The sequence below is a fragment of the Brassica napus genome, chromosome C2, assembly GCF_020379485.1.
Source record: "Brassica napus cultivar Da-Ae chromosome C2, Da-Ae, whole genome shotgun sequence".
In the NCBI taxonomy this organism is placed as follows: domain Eukaryota; kingdom Viridiplantae; phylum Streptophyta; class Magnoliopsida; order Brassicales; family Brassicaceae; genus Brassica; species Brassica napus.
Window position 1 is genome coordinate 26240311 of NC_063445.1, and position 19864 is coordinate 26260174.

Consider the following 19864-nt stretch of genomic DNA (forward strand, 5'->3'; position numbering starts at 1 on the left):
ATATATAATTTAATATTATATTATACAATTTACTAACAAATAAATTTTAATTAATATTTTAGAAAAAATAATACAATTAAAAAATACAAAGAATCTTTAGTTAATATTAAATATAAGGCAATAAATAAATTATTTATTAATTTTTAATTTAGTAATAGAAATGAAAATAGCAAAATTAAATAAGAATATCGCATACATTGTGGAAATTTGAAAACAGGAAAACATAAATCAAAAAGGTGAAAAGTTTTATATATATTTGTGGTTTATTTATGTTTAGTTTACTGATAGAGTAACTTTTTGTAAACATTTATGGCGTATTTTCATATTTATTAGATAATTATGTAATCGGAGTCCTGGTTAGGGTTTTGGTTCATTCAGGTTTAGAGAAATCACAATAATTAATTGTGGTGGGTATAAAACTATAGACTTATAATAGTAGAAGGTGTAATTAATTAAAAATCCTAGAAAACAAATAGTTTAGTCCAAAGGAATGTTTCTTTTTTTAGACAGAACTGTTGATGAGCATAATCCAAAACGAGTTGGTTCATGCCAACGAGATGCTGATAGAGACTGCTTTGAATCCAATCAGATAGAATTGCAGGAAGTAGCTCATGCACAGTTTGATGAGTGGGTTTTAGTGTTGATGAAGACACGCTGCCTTGATAATCAGGCTTCAGATGTAACACCATTTAGGCTTATCAGAGAGAATAACGTTGAAGAAGTTGGGTTGTATCAAGACAAAACTCCATAACTCTATCCCTGTGGCTACCATTGCATTCTATGATTGGTGAGAATGTTGATGAACATACTTTTGCCTCCTCACCACTGCCTTTCTCCCTCAAATTTAAGCCTAGTACAGTTGCAACCCATGAATCCATAGCTTATGTTTAATTGAATTACTTTTAGCCCTTTCACTCTACCATTTACTTGTGACAGTCAATGCACCAAGTGTCTCTATATAAACTCTCTTAAGTTTTACAACTCACTCACTTCTCATCACAAACACAAAACAAATCTCAACCATATTCAGTTCCTAAACTCTCTATATGGCGCTACTAAACCGGGTTTCTTGGTTACCTTCACTGTGATGCTCATGCTCATTGTGGTTTCACCCACAGTGACATCTCGACCACTCATGAAGCCAACCGTTGGTGTGCACGCACCTTCTCCTTCCACAAGCCTTGTCTACCGCTGATGAAGAAGAAACAGGTTACTGCTGGGACTCACTGATGCAGCTTCAACACTGTTGGAGAGCTGATCTTGTTCTTCCTTAACCGGTGAGACTTATTACACTGGACCTGGGTGTTGCAGTGCAATAAGAACCGTTGGACTCTCTCAAGTGCTGGTCTACTATGATTGGTGCTCTTCTTGGTTTCACTCCTCAAGAAGGTGACGTGCTCCAAGGTTACTCTGATGACGACAATGACTCTGACCATAAGAATGGTGATGAACATGTTCTTGCCTCCTCACCACTGCCTTTGTCCCTCAAGTTCAAGCCTAGTAATGTTGTTAACCCTTGAATCCAGACACTATGTTCTCTATTTAACGAGTTTCCTATGTAATTACTTTAGCCTTTTCATTCTACCATTTACATGTAACAGTCAAGGCCCCAAGTGTCTCTATATAAACTAAACTCTCTACGGTTATCACCAAACACAAACAAATCTCAAGCATATCAATCTTCAGAGAAAATGGCTACCAAACTAAGTTTTGTGGTTACCTTGACTGTGACGCTCATGCTCATGGTGTGGACAGCTGGAACCAACCGTGGGTGCACCTTGTCCTTCCACAAGCCTTAATGTGCCGTCTCAAGCTTGATGAAGAAACAGGTTACTGCTGTGACTCGCTGATGCAATTGTTCTGGACAGCTGATCTTGTTCTTCCTTAACCGGTGAGACACTGCTACGTTTTATTTTTCCAAGAGAAATATGATTATCTAAAAGATCGTTTACTCAGAACAAGGTTTTCACAAATGTAGCAAACATATTAATCCTCTTCTTCTCAGATCCAGGCATACCCTTTGTTAAATCAATGAACGATCCACCAACACACATAATAACCCTAAGCGCTGTTCAGGTCAACAGACAGTAGGAAAACATACTAATAATTAAAAGAGTTTATGAGCCACAGCTACGGCACCATGGTACAGAATCTTTGGGGATAATAATAAAACACAAGAAAAGCTTATCATGTCTTAGATTAGAAACAACTACGGGCGTTAAATAAACTTAAAATAATTGCTAGATAGAACGACAAGCGTTACGTCAACGCTTTAACTACTCTCAGCGACTCTCACTCATGGGAGGAAACGATGATCCGCAACATCCACTGTACTTATGGTCTTGGAAGGTTGTCCAAGTAACTCTGCCACAATGTCAATGAATTCATTCACACCTCTTTGGCTAGTCCTGATGTGGGCAGCTAGATCCGCTAAAACCGGAGGATATCGTTTAGCAACCTAGTAAACACACGTTTCAAAGTTCATTATGATTTAGCTATCTTCAAAGGCAGAAAAAGAAAAGAGAAAAACACAGACCTCATCGAAGAAAGCATATGTCCTTGCGGGTGATAATTTCATCGTAGAGATGCGTGATCCTGTAGTCGAGTATGATCTTCAATAACTCCCTCTACAAAAAACGACTTGGAACTCAATGCCCACAAAAACCAATCACAATAAAGAAAATGAAATTTCAAAAAAAAACCTGATTAGGAGATAAATTGATGCCAACATCAATGGCGAAGGTAGGTGGCTGTGAAGTAAATTCAACGGACATATGCAAGATAAATTGTAAAAGCGTGGAACTCTTGCCATCCCAATCCCATAGATATGGAATACTGACGCTACCATTGGGAGCACAGGGTCGATTGCCGTAGTACCGTCTTCGCAGACTACCCACGCTTGAGGAGGATCGTTAGGATAAGACTCTGGGAGATAAATGGTGATAAAAGCTTTGAAGTATTTTCCCTTGTAGATATAGTAAACATCACCAGCAAAGTTGAGCAGATTTGTCACTGGTTCGGATTTCATCCACGGGTAACAATAGAGTGTTTCCTTGATATGTGCCAAGACATCATCCAAGTGGGCATGAGCAAGACCCCAACGCCTCATCTTGTGAATAAACATAGGAACTTCTACCTGTAGATTGATTTGACAGTTAGTTTCATGATAATTCAAATATTTATTCTAACTACAATCACATATAACTTACATTAAATCGGCTGGGAGCTTTGATTGGAGGATAGAATCCATTGTATGGGTTATGTAGAAGAAGTTCATGAACAATCTTCAGATATTCGTTTCGCATCGGCTCACCTCCTTGTTCAATGTATAGTGCTACATCATTTGGCTGTGGAACAATTCGGCGAGTAACCTGATCGATAAACCTTTTTTTAGCTTGGGCAGGAAACGTTTGAATCTTGTCATAGAGACTCTTCCCATGAAGAGCTAAAAGTTCGAGTAGAAATAGAAATTAGGGTTTGTACTTGACAATAGCTATTGAAATCATGCAACCATTAGATCACGGTCCCGATTACGAAGAGAATTGAAAAAATAGATTACCTCCTCTTTAGGGTTTGCTAGAGAGAGAGAGTGTGTGTGACTGACAAGGCGGTGATGGAGATGAACCGTGGCGGAAAGAGGTAATCCGGACAATTGCCACCTTGAAGCTATTTAGGTCTGGTACACTAAACCGGACCGAAAAAATCAATTCGAACTGTGAAATATTTGATTGAATTTCCGGTTATGATTATTATCTAAACCGTTTAAAATCTACAAATTAGCAGTTAAAATTTATATGGGATAATCCATTATGGCATAACTCGCCAGCTCTAGTGGTTAGTGATGCGTTGATAATCTCTGCGACGCAAGGATAGCTCAATTTTGTGTTTTTTTCCTTATTCAAACGAAACGATGTCGTTTTGTTAGAGTAAGCTGACACTGTTGTTTCTGATAATTGCTCTGTTTTGTTTGAATAGTCTTGGCATATAAGACACTGGTTTTCATAAACAAAACATAATCCTTCCACTGCTTTCCTCCACTCTTGTAGCTAGACTCAAAATGCCATGATTCGAAGCGCTTTCTCCTCTTCTTTGTAGTTCTCACAGAGACTATATGATGAACAGACAATAAATCACTAGCAAATTCAATGTGTAACTGAGGTCGAGACATTAATTCCCTGTCGCACATCCAGGAAGCTCTCTTTCGGTCTACATCAGGCAAACGAGGTATCTCCAAAGAATCTGTCTCCAGTTTTAAGCCAGTCAGCTGCTCCATATAACTGTATCCCAAGGCTCAGAACTCAGCCCACTACACTGCTCCGATGCTGAAACAAGGCTGCAAAGAGTCAGTCTTGTGTCTCTCTATTGCTCATAAGTCAGAGCTGAACTAGTTTAGGAGGACTTGCAATTTTCGAAACACTCTTAGCCATGACAAAGTATCTCTAAGGATGGATTCCGATACAGAAACCAGTACCTGAGATAGTGCACTTATTCTGTCAATCTTCTCTGTAGCCCAAAGAGACTTGTCTGCTTCTGTTAATTTGCAGTCTCGCGTCAACTTCGTAGTGATCACCTCCTCATGTTCATCGTCTTTACTTGCCTCCAACGTACTTAATTACTGTTCTCAGAATCATCATATGTATCCAGCTTCTTCATCGTTTCATCATCTTTACTAATCTTATGCATCAATCCATCAACAACAATATCTGTAGCTTGAGTCGATGATGTTGTATCAATGGCTTCTGCTTCATGCAGCATCAGCATTTGGTATCCTGATGGTAGACTGCTGATGCCTAACGTAGATATTAAAAAGAAATTCTACAAAATTAAGAATTTTTTTTTAGGTATATAACTATCAAAATGTAAAACAAATAATATTTCTGAAATCGTAGATATTAAAAAGAAAGTAATGATATTGAGATTAAGAAAATACGATTTTTCAAAAGCTGCATAAAATTTTGAAGAATTGTTTTAGTAATAAAAATATATAATTATAAAAATGAATTAAATAGTACTTTGAAAACTGTAAATTATTACTCCTTATGTTTTTAAAAGATGCATATTCTAGACTTTTCACATATATTAAGAAAACTCATTAAATATGAATTGTTTTTGGTGAATAACAATTTTCCATAACTTTAAGCCAACAGAAATTCAATAAACACCATTAATTTTTTTGAAACTTAAAATTTTTCATAAAATCATACATTGAAAAAGTAAAAAATGTATCCTTTTTAAAACAATTTTTTTTTCCAGAACATAAATCTTTTAGGAACGGAGGCAAGGATAGTGGGAAGAAGAAAGAAATCCAAACCTCATGAGTCAGGGATTAAGCGAATGCCAGCTCTGGAGAAAACCGGCGGAGACGATTACGATGGCAAGGAGAGTGGGAAGATGGAATCGAAATGGTCTGTGTCTTATCCCATCTGGATGACCGAGTGTGAGAGATTAATTATAAAATGAGAAATTAGGGTCTATAGCCACGAAAAAAATGGTAATTGGCAGAATAGCTATTTAACCTAACAATTCTATACACATTGTTACATTTATATATTAATACGCTTCTACCCCTTCACGCAACCGGTTGAACCTGATAGAAGACAAAAAAAATAAAAATTAATTATTATCTTCACAAAAGTAAATCGTGTCTTGCCGAGGTTCACAATAGTAAATCGTGTCTTGCCGAGGTTCACAATTTCTTCATTTCACTTTCTCTGGTAACTAGGCGAAAGGTCTCCTGCTCCGATCTGCTCATTGCCTCTGCATGCAATCAAAAGCTTCTCCATCTTGTTCGTCCTCGCTTTTCAATTGTCTTCCGTGTTAGGGTTCTTCACCAACTCGATTCTTCTCATATCTCTGAAACACATGTAAGTTCTTTGTGTCTTCCATAGATTCTCTTCAATGTCTCTTTATTGTGCTTATTTTCTTTCAATTTGGGACTCATTTCAGAAATAGGGTGTTATAACTGCTAAGTTTGTAACATCGTCTGTTGTGGTTTGGTGTTGCTTTCTATGGTTGGTTTTGTTTGTATATGATTCTAGTTGTTTGTGGTCTTTCTTAAACTATATTTGTATTTTTATCTTATATGCATAGTAAATGATGTAGTAATATTGTTTCAATATGGAATAGCATATGCGTTACATACAGGTTCTACTGTCTGGAAATGACATGATCTCCATTAGGTATATTCAATTTGACGTGAAATAGAATAAAATATAGACGTTTGTATTCCATTTGACTTGGAATAAAATAAATTTGAACATTTAATATCACCTTCTTTAATTTCTGAATTCATACTTGTGTTTTATTTATGTATTTTTATACTTTTACGAGGATTTATATTTCTGTCTAGGGTTTGGTGATGATTGAAGAGGGGTTAACTTTAGGAAATTGAGTTCGTCATTGCAAGATTGGGATTGACATTGGATTAAGTGTCATATTTCTGTTTAGGATTTCATTATTAGTTGATAGGGTTTCATAAATATTCCCCTGTGTGGTTTAAGATCAAGAGCTATGCATATCGTTACGTCTTACATGGTTTCCATTCCACATTATGTTATACTATACAATTTATTTTACATTTATTTTGTTATATGGATCATAACACCTTTATTTTTCGCATTTGTTTATCAGGTTACAATTGGAAGATTTAGGTTGTGAAGTAGATTGTTCGAAACTAGATTTGAGCCACTTGGGTGAATATATTCTCATTTATATGTAATGATGCAATGTGTATATAAGTGGAATAGATCGTGTGTACGTAAAATGGAAAGACCATTCATGTGAATGAAATATATAATATTTACTCGTTTAGTGATTATTGGTACTCGTTTAGTGATTATTTATTGCCAAACAAGACTACCTTTTTTTTATCGTATACCCATCTAGGCTAGATCAAGTGGAGAGCAGACGAGCCGATTCTCCGAGGAGCACCTCCATATGCCCGGTTCTGATCTATGAGGGAGAAAATATAACCGCTGGTCCTTGCATCTTTTGCTAACACGTCTGCCCGGCCATTTCGACTTTGAGGGATATGAGACAGTCTCACATCCTCTAAGTCATTCTAAAACCTCTGGAACACCTTGATTTATGTCGCGAATTCTGGACAGTCCATCGGGTTTGTAGTCATGTCCACTAAGTCCGAGCAGTCTCTCTTGAACTGTACCGAAGTGATTCTCTTGTCTCTCATACATGAAGCTTCCCAAAGTAACCCTTCCATCACAACATACAAAGCTGAGAGGCTCCTGTTACACGCCCGTAATCCGAAGAATTCTGAGCCCATTTGATCCTTAAAACTCTACCCTAAGCAACTAACACTGCCATTATTGATCCATGATGCATCAGTTTGACATGTAGGGATTCAAGGTATCCAATGGGGCACTATCTCAACCTCCATAGTAGGTGGATCGTTATGATCCTCATTTGCTTCCTCATTTTCGTAAGCCTTCCTCCAACATTCTGCCTCAAGAGACGTATGTTGGAGGATGTCAATGGGGGATACGTCTTTTGTTCTAAAGAGTTTTCCGTTCCTTGCCTTCCAAATGTACCAACATATCCATGGGAAAGTATCGAATTGTGGTCTCATAGGAGCCACCTCTTTTCTCTTCAAAAACAGGAAGTTCATGTTTTGGTATATGGATGTACTCGGGAAGTAACCCGAAAGGGACAAATAGTCCGATAAAGCCCAAACTTGAAGAGATGGGGGGGGGCATTCAAAAAGAATATGATTAATCGACTCTACTGGGCCAGCACATCTAGGACAACTCCTATCGGTGCCCATGTGTCTATCCGTGAGCCTCTCTGCTGTCGCCACACAGCCTGAGATAGCCTGCCACAAAAAATGCTTCATCTTACTTGGGGCCTTTATCTTCCACACATGGCTCTGTAGGCTCGTGATACTTGGTTCTATCGTCCTTTTCTGTGAAAGACTCAACTTGGTCGATCGAAGTAGGTCATAGCCAGTTTAAACTAAATAAACATCTGATTTTGTGTGGTTCCAAACATATCTATCTGGAGCATGAGAGCGAGAAGATTTCAGTCCAAGTATTAAAGGGATATCATCTGGGTGAAAGAAGTCCCGTAGAAGTTGTATATCCTACTCCTTGGTATCATTCCTCATAAAGGACTTAACAAGGAGTTGGGGTAGTCTGTATACAATGTAGTTAGCAGGTCTAGGTGGTCTAGCCAATGCATCTGGAACCCAAGACTCACTCAAAACCCTTGTATCTTGACTCGTACCAATCGTTTATGAGTAGAGGTTTTGCTACCATGATACTACGCCATCCATATGATGGTGAGTATGTACGCCGATCTTCCAAGGCAGAAGTGTGATTATAGTACTTTCCTTTTAAAACACGTGCTAATAAGGAGTTTGGGTAATGAATTAGTTTCCATGATTGTTTTGCAAGAAGCGTTATATTGAAGTCCTGGAGATCTCGAAAACCTAATCCCCTTGAATCTTTAGGGGTACAGATCTCGTCCCATGCTATCCAATGTAAACCTCTGCTGTTCTGTTTTGAGCTCCACCAACAAGACTACCTATATCTCTTCTTTACATGTGTATCAAAACATTTTGCATGCATTTTTAGTGGAACTATGAACTCAGTTTGGTCGAAGAACATTTAATTAAAATATTTGCTGTTATGTTCAATCTACTAATAACAGCAATCCCAATTAATTCCAAAGGTTGTGAATCCACTTATGTTGAAAGGTTGTGCTTTTATAAAAGATGTGTAAAGGGTTGTGTCTTTTCTAAAAGTTCTATGTTGTAAGATTGTGTCTTTTCCAATTAATTCATAAGGTTGTGAACTTCAGTTATGTTGAAAGGTTGTGTCTTTTGAAAAAAAAAGTGTAGAGGGTTGTGTCTTTTCTAAAAGTTCTATGTTGTAAGGTTGTGTCATTTCCAATGAATTTCTAAGGTCGTGAACTTCAGTTATGTTGAAAGGTTATGTCTTTTGAAAAATATGTGTAGAGGCTTGTGTCTTTTCTAAAAATTCTATGTTGTAAGGTTGTGTCCTTCTAAAAATTATCTAAAAGTTGTGATTATTCATAAGTATCTTTTAAAAAGCGAGAAATTATGAGTATTAGAAAAATGCTACTATTCAGATTGAAGGGTTGTGACTATTCAAATAAGTTTTAAAAAATCTATAAACAGTCTCTCCTATTCATTTTTCAAATTAAATTTTCACTAATCTACAAACACCAAACTGAACAAGAATATGTTAGCGTTTTCCGGTTGCTCACATGGTTGCAACCCCAAGGAAGAAGAAGAACTAACAAGAATGAGGTACGAGAAATCAAAATAAAAATCTAGCCTTGCTTTTATTGTTCAAACTCTGATAGATATATTCATGTAAATGCATCTTTTTTGGTAGATATGCTGATCCATGGTGGAAAGAGAAAGTCATTAACTCTGAGGAGAAGAGGAAAGAAGGCCTTTGCCCTTTAACTCCAGAGGAAACTGCTCTCACGCTGACCGCCTTGGGTATTGACCGTACGTTCAAATATACATAGCTGCTGGAGAAATCTACGGTGGTGATAGGCGGATGAAGGCTTTAACAGACGCTTTTCCAAATGTGGTAAGTTGGTCACTTCATTTTTTTCTGCAATTATTTCAAAACTTGTAATCTTCAATTGATTCCATTATCATAACTAACTCAGGTCCGGAAAGAAACCATACTCGAATCCTCTGATCTTGATTTTTGTCATCTCAAATGGCTGCACTTGATTACCAATAAGTATTAAGAGTGGTGTCTTTTCATTGTAAAATAAATTAGTTTAAAAATAATTGAAATATTCCAATAAGTATGTTTCTACAATTATTTAGTTTTAAAGAGTCGTATCTTCTCATTATAAAAGATAACTTATTTTTGTAACACATTTATTTCTTTACAAAAAATTGCAAACAGTTTTTTATAAAAGATTATCTTATAAAATATGAAATATCTATTTTTATAAATGAGTTACCGTGCGACATCGCACGGGTTCTTTGCCTAGTAGAATTAACCATAAATATAACTAATAAAAACATATATATCGCCACTAAAACATTAATTATACAGAATAGACGATCACTGAGGAAGGTTGGAGCTCTCCAATAAACATGAACAAAGATGACAAAGAAATACATAAGGCATGTCAAGAATTTGCTCCAGGCCATATGTTATTAACAAACTGCGGCAATATTTCGTAACTTAGTAGACAGACACTTCGCTTCACCTCCGATAGACACTAGCTATGTTGTACATGTAGTGGATATTGATACCATCCAGCAGCAAAAGGATAATGTTGGCTCTTCTCCACCCATTATCCATCAAGAGTCTACGCATCCATGAAACAACCTCCTCCCCCCCCCCCCCCCCACCCAACATTAGATGGTGGTGCCTTTGAGCCTCAAAAAGATACTAAATAGATAGAAGGTCTCCTATCTGAACTTGAAACCACTCCAGCTCTGCAACCTACCTCTCAGCCGGAGAACATTAATGCCTCGCCAAATTTTGTCCCAACTTTTTCAACATTAGTAGATTTTCAATCTACTCCCATTGCAGCACCTATTATAGAGTCATCCCCATCAATTGTTATCAACACTGAGGTATGTGAGACTTTAGTTGTTGATCCATTAACCACAGCATCTATCACTTTGGGATTTGAGAGTCCTTCTCAGTTCAAAGGGCTAGGAGATGTGGATGAAGTTGTGACAAAGGCTTCCTCTTCGATCAACTTGACAAGAGGTGGGAGGGAGACAAAACTCCCTATCAAATACCAAGAAATGGAATAGAAGATGATACGAGGAAGAGGGAAGCGTGGCTGCCACGGCCGTGGTTCTTATCACTAGTTATTGACTTTCATTGTATTGTTGGTTATTTTAGTCTCAACTTTTGTTGTTCAGATCAGGGGTTCGGATCCGCTCATTCATGAAACCTGTTTTTCATGCAAATTTTATCCAACTATAAGACTCTTCGTCTTATCTTGTGATATTTTATGTTTTAAACTGAAAACCCTTTTTCAAAAAAAAAAAATTCATAACATACAGTAGTTTAGTGTATGTTCTTCTTCGGAAGAAATATTTAATCGGGAGTTCTACATATTCATGTCTCTTTCGAAAATTTGTAACTCAGTGTCCCATATATATCTTATCTTATATAATAAAAGAGACTTCTCTATCACCTCAGCCCTCCACCTCATCATTTAGAATGGGGCAAATTACTCCACGTGGCATCTTCTCTTTCTGCTGCTCTTTTTCTCATCAACCGAAAACTTATGGGCTTACTGATTTGTTGACATTTAGAGCAAGGCATGGTCTTTGTATGGACTTCAGAGCTATCATTTTGTTCAGGCCCAATATTATTAAGGTATGAATCTAGAAAGCATCGTTTCCCTTCTCTTCAGACGATGCCGCCTATATAAAAATTTCAGTAACGGCTTGAGTTTCCATTTATATGCTCCTTAACTCCGTGCATTTATGGCAATTAATCAACCTCTCCATCTTCCAAAGTAACCAGTGGAAATTCTCTTATAAATCGGCAAACTCCCTGCGATGAACAGCACTGCGAAATCGAGAAGAACGATCTTCAACAATAGTGTATTGATTCATCATGCTTGCCGAGCTCAAGCTGGCTTCTGTTCAAACCTAGCTGATGTCTGTTTGTTGAAATTCGTGGAGGCTCAGAATGTAAAGAATCTCAGATCCATGGCTAACAAGACATCAATATCAACGGAGATGGAACCCTCTGTTGTTCTTCCACGACGTTCCTCCTGGGGTGGGAACGGCGAAGATCATCTCCAAACTCATCCTTTTATCGGAACCTCTCCGCATTGATATACAGCTGTTATTCATCGACAAAAAAGTAAGGATTCTATTTACTATTCTATATTCTCCCTATTTAAGAATCAAAAACTCTGACTAATTGCATTCACATAGGGCACTCTGATTACAAGGCTTTATCTCCCCTTATCGTACTGCTAATGACGCCAAATATGAAAAGTTCTATTTGGGAGTGATAAGTGAGAGATTCCTGTGAGATTGTGTTTATATCATCTATTAAAACCACAACAAACAAATCTATTTGTGTATACTCTTTTTTATCTTAACTATTTCCAGCAGTGTTATATATTTCTTAAGCTTCCTCTCGAATTCTAACTTGGTGTCTTGTAATGCACAGCACTATAAGTTTGTCAATAGAACTAGAAGTCGAACCAACTCCAGAAGATATAGAAATAGACTAAGGAGAGGAAGAAACTGCAGAAATTAACTTTAGGTACATTGTGTCTTCTTCTTTCTATTTGTTTTTATTTTAGTATTTTGGAAAGATAAACAATTTAATATGTTTCCATGTGTTCTACCGTAGACAAAGGAGCTCCAATATTGTAGCTAACGGCCTTGAAGAACAATGATATTACAAAGATTCTTTGGAGGTAAACTATATATGCAATTTTGGTATTCATTTTATATGTAACTCCCAATCATTTCCATTACAATAACTCTAGGTTGATGTCCTTCACGTCAGGTTAAAGATCTTAAATGGTCCTAGACTGAAAGAGCCTAAAGGATTCAAGCTTGAGCTTTTTGTAACTCGAATGCCTATTTTAATATTATCTAATTAATGTTGACCATGAGCTCGCACCACTTCGACAAGAGCACATATTGTTTCTTTATTTTATTTATATTTGGTATAAAATTACGAGACTAAAAACTGAAACATAGCCTGCTAGCAATGACTAGCATGTTTGATAGGTTCAGTAGTTTTGACTCTGATGTTTTTTTCTTAAACAGGGAACTGCAGCAGAAAATCATTCCAAACAGAAGCTGATTTCACAAAAAAGATTCTTCAGGTTATATTTGTTTCGTCCCTTTTTAGATTTTTAGATCAGTGATATATTTTTCCTGGATGAGATTGAAAGGAATTCAATGAGAATCCACGTTAGATTGAAATATACTCTCAATGATTGGCTAAATTTGCTAACGCCACCTTGATTTTTTGTTACATCCATCATCTTTCCGTTGATAGATACAATGTTTTTCTTGTGTGTACCTGCTCAGGTTGCAGAGTATTAGGGCCCATCAGTGTTAAAAAAAAACATGACAAAACAAGTTTAGCGAGTTCAATGCTGGAGGAGGACCAACCCCCATTACTTTGTTTGAAATAACTGTTAGTGTTCATCCCATGCCAATAGGAATATTCTGGTTCCGCAGTCACCAACAAGGCAGAAAATAAGGCCTTAGCAAATATAAAACCAAAACCTGTAGGAGTTAGTATCTGCTTAGCTATATTTTGGCTGTTAACCAGATGTGTTGTAAAGAATCTCTAACTTCTACTGCTGCCTGTCTACTTTTGGTATATTTCTCATATGATCTCCAACTTATGTGCCCACCTTTTGCAGCTCTCTTATTTTTAAATGCATCACTTACAAAATATACATTTCTGCAAGAAACGCTAAGATTTACTATATCAAAGACAATTAAGAACATTTCTATTAAAACAACATGATTTTTTAGGAGTCTATCTCCAAACAGCCGCAGAAGGTTTATACTTGGACAAATTAGGAAGGACACAAAGAAAATGGACATGATATTTATGTTGAAAAGACATCAATAAAGTCAATGGCATTAAGCACATGTAAAAAACTTCAGTGTTACTTAACAACACTCACGACAACAAATGCCACAGTAACATATCTCCCCAATAACATAAAAAGATGCGACCAATCTTACTATTACAAGCAAATAAAATAAAATATATATTCCATATAAAACCCATTCAACAAAGTTTTATATTTTATGCTACAACTATTAGCCATTCAGTTTGCGTATTCAAACAGTATAAACATTGTTCGGCTGCTTTGAAATATTTTAGTCACCTTGCGTTTCTACATAAAATAGCAAATCTCTCATTAACAAAATAGCATCCAATTGCTAAATGCAAAACTGATTCTCAACATCATTGAAACTTCCATAATAACGGCTCCACAATTCTGACAAATAGCTACAACATCAGACGATTTCTATTCAGGGGCGGCTATGACATTTTTTTCAATCGAAATCATTAAGAGATTTTATAATTTAGTAAGGTAAAAAATATTTCTTACCATTATAATATAAAAAACCTCTGAATATTCAATCAATATACATTTTTAATTTACCAAACGTCCACCTGCAAACTCACATAAAATCAATAATTATATTCTTCTTACAAATTTTTTAGAAGAAATTTTTCTTACAAATATCAGATATTCTTCTACACACTTAACAAATATTCATAGTCGGATTTGTGTTGACCGCGAGACCATTGATACTATTTGTGAAGACTTTTTTGTGTTCTTTTTTTGTTGTCAATTTTTTGTCAAGCTAAAATTAATTTGTTTTTTTTGTTTGTTTTGTTGGTTTTCATTTGGTTGTTAAAGCAAACTTTGTAGTTTTTTTTGGTGAGGGAGTATTCTCCATCGAAATATTTTCTACATATTTGTGAAACTTCCATAGGATTTGACATATTTTGTTTAGTAAAACCATAATATGTATTGTAAATTCATTTAAGAAAATAACGTATCAACCCAGCGCATAGCGCCGGAATACCACTAGTATATTATATAGCCTAGCATAGATAGAAGAACTACAAACGTTTACTCGGACCGTTTTTAATTACTCACATAATCAACCTCAGAGACTCAGTTTAAAAGACAAACATTACGATTGCACAATCAACTTAAAAGATACTTGATAGCGTAGATAGAACTACAGACCGTTTTTTTTTTAAATTACTCTCTCTCTCATAGTCAACCTCAGAGACTGACTCTTCACATCACATGAAGCACTTGGCTTCAAGGGATAGATGCTCTGGAATCCCATCCCTTGTCCTCCTGATGATACCTTTCCACACACCACCGCAACTTGTTTTGAAGGTTATGAAAAAGACTGCATTATCCAACAGCTCGACCTTTTCCAGAGAGTCGACAACTCCTCTGGTCAGGGGCTTTGAACGCTCAAACATGAACTGCAACACAAGACCAAGAAGAGATTCCTTATAATAACATAGAATAAACACACACACAAAAAAAGAGTCTTTTGTTTTTGGTACTCACCGGGTCCGTCTGCTTCTTGGTGTACAAGGCTAGTTCAGCGTAAAGATGAAGCCATTCTTTGGCTTGTTCCACCTCTGATTCTTTCATCTGGAGAATAAATAATCAATCAATGTCAGCAAAAAAAAAAGAAGAATTAAAGAGGAGGGAGGGAGGGAGGGGCTCATGACCTCGTAGTATTGCAGGAGCAGCTGCGTACTAGTGGCATAGTCATCAGGCAACCAATCGGGCATGTTGCCTTTGAAAAGCTCATCCACTGAGAGTGTGTCAAATCCACATTGGAATCCATCTTCCCTTGTGGTAGACATGACCAACACAAGTAAATAATATAGATAGAAACATAGAAAAAAAACAAAAAGAAAAGATATAAGAGCATTTTTGCAATCATATTACCTGGAGGAGGAGGTGGGGGCAAGGGCCTGCAGCGGGTTGTGACAACATGGAAGCAATCTTTATTCTCAGTGGCAAGCCGAACACTTGTTTCAAACCTGCAAGTGTAATTGCGTGCTGGATCCCTTGCCTCTAAGGTCTGGTCATAATCTCGAGGCAGACCCAAACGTTCGAAGTGTGTCCCCTAAAAAATAAAATAAAAACATATTATTATATATATGGTTAAGGCAGAAGCAAGTAAAAAAAAAAAGAGAGATACCTTTTCGAGATTGTAGCAATGGAGTGCGATTTTAGCAAAGAGCAGTGGCTTGGCGTGCATAGCATCCTGAGATTGAGAGTAACTGTAACCGCCAGGGGCAGTGGGACTATAAGTTGGACTCGGAGTGTACGGAGGATGAAAGGTTCTTCGATATTCCAAGTTAGATGGAGTTGGTGACTGTATATATAACGACCGCTTGCCCGGTTTGGGTTCCTTCAGAGAATGAACATCAACACCGATTTAATGCAAAATAATACTGGAAAGAGCAAAACTTTTTTTAAAAAAATAATAATAACGGGGAGGGGGTCACCGGTAGAAGAATAGAAGTAGAAGGCAATTTTATGGCCACTGGACTCCAACTGCTGCGGCCGGGGGGAGGAGCTCCCCAAACAGTGAGAGGATCTTGAGATGGTGGTGGATAAAAGTCAACAAAACCTTGTGCTGACGGCTTGTAGGGCGGAGGCGGCGGTGGCGGCGGTGGTGGCGGTAGAGAAGCACCGAGTTCCTGAAGGATATGCACCACCAGGTTTAAAAAATAACGCCCACCACAAACTAGATATGACAAACTAGAAAACAATCCAATTAGTATTACCTTAACACTCAATGTGTTACTGTCAGCACAACTTGATGATGTTAATTCATTTAACGGCTGGTCTGGTGGTAGAACAGCTGCATCGAGTTCCTTCAAGAATAATAACACCGACTTAATGCAAAATACCCAAAGAGAGGAGACGGCAACTAAAGAATTCAACTACCTTTAATAGAGATCAAGAGCAAAGAGAGATTTGGTAAACTGATCTCTTATTTTCCACAAACGGAATGTGTTCTGGTACAAAATATATATATATACAATTACTTAACTTGTAAACCAGACTGAAATCAAGTATACCAGCTAATCTAATCTAATCTAGATTAAACCGGTTTACACATATATAATAATAGCCCCCCTCAAGATGGAGGTGCATAAATGTTGATCACACCCATCTTGCTCATGTTATTCCGGAAGGGTGCAGGGTGCAGGATACAATGCTTTCGTAAGCATGTCGGCCAACTGATCTCCTGTGCGTACAAACATCGTCTTCACAATACCCTTCACAAGACACTCTCGAACCTTATAACAATCAAACTCAACATGTTTGGTTCTCTCGTGAAATACAAAGTTGCTGGCGATGTGAAGTGCCGCTGTGTTATCACCATAGAGATAAGCTGGAAGAGAGAAAGGAACTCGCAAATACTTCAAAACATGTGTGAGCCAAAGAATCTCCTTACTAGCCACACACATCACACGAAACTCAGCTTCTGCAGAACTCAATGAAACAGTGTCATGTTTCTTCGATCTCCAAGACACTAGTGATTCTCCAAGAAACATGGCATACCCTGTGACTGATCTTCTATCATCAGTACACGCTCCCCAATCAGAATCTGAAAAGGCTCTCAAATCAAAGTTATGATCTGTACCGTAAAACAAACCTTGACCAATAGAACCTTTCAAATATCGTAAGACTTTGTGAAGCGCCTTAAGATGAATGTCACGAGGTTCAGATGCAAATTGAGAAAGCTTGGATACCGCAAAAGTGATATCAGGTCTCGTGATAGTTAGGTATTGGAGTTTACCTATCAACTTCCGATATTGTTTTTTGTCTTCCAGAACAATCCCCTCCTCCTTAGATAACTTCTGATTCGGCTCCATGGGTATAGACGATGGTTTACAATCAGAGAAACCCGAAGCCTCCAACATATCTAACACATACTTCCTCTGGTTAATAGTGATTCCTTCAGTTGATCTCGCCACTTCAATGCCAAGAAAGAATTTAGGAAGACCAAGATCACGCAATTGAAATGCGGATGCAAGCTTCTCTACTAAATCTTGAGCATCTTCCATACGTGTACTCGCAATTATAATGTCATCAACATAGACACTCACCACCAGAAATACACCATCAGGTTCATGCAAGAACAGAGTATGTTCACCAGGACATTGATCAAATCCAAAAGCTATCAGGGTTGTAGAAAACTTCAGAAACCATTGGCGAGAAGCTTGCTTCAAACCGTTATGGATTTGTGAAGTCTACAAACAGCAGTTGAAGAAATTTTCTCCCCTTGAATATCTGCATAGCCCGGTGGAACCTTCATATATATCTCTTCATCCAAATCTCCATTCAGAAATGCATTGGAGATGTCAAGTTGTCGAAGAAACCAGTTCATCTTCGAAGCTAAAGCAAATATCAACTTCACTGTCACCAACTTAGCCATGGGAGAGAATGTGTCATTGTAATCTATTCCCTCTTGTTGTGTGTACCCCTTCGCAACTAACCGTGATTTTGGTCTTTCTACAGTTCCATCCGCATGATATTTGATCGTATGTAACCACTTACAACCAACTGCCACTTTACCAGGTGGTAACTCTGTGATACTCCAAGTGCCTGTACGAATAAATGCTCCAATCTCCTTCCCTATAGAATCACGCCATATCTTGTCCTCTAAAGCCTCAGAGATTCTTGTAGGAATCTTAGCCGGAGTAATGATATTAGTAAAGGCACGAAAAGTCTCAGATAGATAAGAATAAGAAATGTAATTGATAAGAGGATAAGGAGAAGTGTGTTTAGGAGTTTGAGTGATGGGTATAGAAAGGTCAGATATATGAGTAGAATTACTATTATAGCAATGAAAGTCCTGCAAATGGGAAGGCTTTTTCTTTTGCCTAGTGGATTTCAATTCAGGGGAAACTGAATCCACAGAAGATGACCCATCTTTAGAGAGATGAGTATCAGAAGATGTGTGCGCAAGAGGCACTGAAACATCTATAGATGCAGGAAAATGAAGATGAGGAAAGAAACTTTTAACATCCTCAGTGATGTGAGAAGATGCAAAAGGAAAAATATCCTCATAGAATATGACATGTATAGAAATAGAAACTGAGCGTGTCTCTATATCTAAGAGTTTGTAACCTTTATAACCTGCAGGATATCCTAGAAAGACACAGGCTCTAGCACGGGGTTCAAACTTATTTCTAGACTTGTTCGAGGTGGAAACATAACAAAGACACCCAAACGTTTTAAGTAAATGATATTCTGGGATCTTAGACATAAGTTTCTCATATGGAGTTTTATTTCCTAGTACTAGAGAAGGGAGACGATTAATAAGAAAAGTAGCCGTTAAAACACAATCGCCCCAATACTCTAAAGGAACTCCAGATTGAAATATAAGAGCCCTAGCTACATTCAACAGATGCTGATGCTTTCTCTCTACTACCGAGTTCTGTTCAGGAGTTTCAGGACAAGAATGAAATGCTTTAATACTTTTATTATGATATAATGTAGTAAAATTCAGCTCATTAGCATTATCAGATCGAACAGCACACACTCTAGTATTCAATTGGTTTTCTATCATTTCAATATAACCAGGAAAGACATGTAAAACATCAGATTTTTGTTTAAGCACATACACCCAAGTTGCTCTACTAAAATCATCAACAATGGTTAAAAAATACTTGTAACCATCAATAGTTGGAACAGCAAAGGGACCCCAAGTATCAATGTGTATTAATTCCAAAGGTTTTGAACAAAGATGATTTCTAGATACAAAGGGAATACGTTTTTGCTTAGACAAATGACAAATATGACAAACTTTAGAGTGTTTTACATCTTTTCCTTTAGGTATAAGTAAAATATCAGATAGAGAATTAATTTTCTTCATAGAAGGGTGTCCTAGTCTTTTGTGCCATGTCAAAGGATCAAGAACCATGCTAGAACAGACAGAGACATTACCTGGACCCTGACCAACGAGATTAGCATGCGATTTATTGTGATCTAAGACATATAAGTTGGCAACTTGACTACCTTGACCAATCATCAACTCCTGAGTAAGAGCCTGAATGAAACAAGAATCAGAAGTAAAGCTAACTTGAGAGTTCAAAGATTTTGTTATCACACTAACACTCAGCAAGTTAAACTTAAATTCAGGAATATGCAAAACACTATAGAGAGAGATCGCATCAGTGAGTTGAATGTAACCAGTTCCAGATATTCTTACTGTGTAACCATTAGGGAGAGTAACAAACGTATTCTCTAAAGGGTGGTAATCTCTATATAAGCTCCTAGTATGAGTAACATGATGACTAGCTCCTGAGTCTATGATCCAATCACT

General features: G+C 37.2%; 2 protein-coding genes and 1 pseudogene across 4 annotated transcripts; 1 reads left to right on the forward strand and 2 right to left on the reverse strand.

Moving 5' to 3' along the window:
* Positions 1-490: 490 nt before the first annotated feature.
* On the forward strand, positions 491-1520 carry LOC106378170 (annotated as a pseudogene).
* A 22-nt stretch (positions 1521-1542) lies between these two features.
* LOC106381406 lies at positions 1543-3738 on the reverse strand. 3 transcript variants are annotated; one of them, XR_007319904.1, is made up of 6 exons: positions 3560-3738; positions 3210-3445; positions 2703-3136; positions 2537-2627; positions 2018-2458; positions 1543-1899 (listed from the first exon to the last, which is right to left on the reverse strand). XR_007319904.1 is itself a non-coding variant. In XM_013821302.3 (4 exons), the coding sequence occupies exons 1-3, from the start codon at positions 3303-3305 to the stop codon at positions 2615-2617; spliced, it is 543 nt and encodes a 180-aa protein (XP_013676756.1). In that variant the 5' UTR covers positions 3306-3546; the 3' UTR covers positions 2089-2458; positions 2537-2614. The 3 variants fall into 3 exon arrangements, 1 of the variants encoding a protein (XP_013676756.1); XR_007319903.1 differs by lacking the exon at positions 1543-1899 and having other exon boundaries at positions 2089-2458; positions 3210-3371; positions 3560-3735; XM_013821302.3 differs by lacking the exons at positions 1543-1899; positions 3560-3738 and having other exon boundaries at positions 2089-2458; positions 3210-3546.
* A 10857-nt stretch (positions 3739-14595) lies between these two features.
* LOC106378171 lies at positions 14596-17600 on the reverse strand. Its single transcript, XM_048748904.1, has 8 exons — positions 16808-17600; positions 16311-16456; positions 16029-16223; positions 15719-15931; positions 15463-15643; positions 15240-15364; positions 15073-15159; positions 14596-14984 (listed from the first exon to the last, which is right to left on the reverse strand). The coding sequence occupies exons 1-8, from the start codon at positions 17598-17600 to the stop codon at positions 14793-14795; spliced, it is 1932 nt and encodes a 643-aa protein (XP_048604861.1). The 3' UTR covers positions 14596-14792.
* Between the last annotated feature and the right edge of the window lie 2264 nt (positions 17601-19864).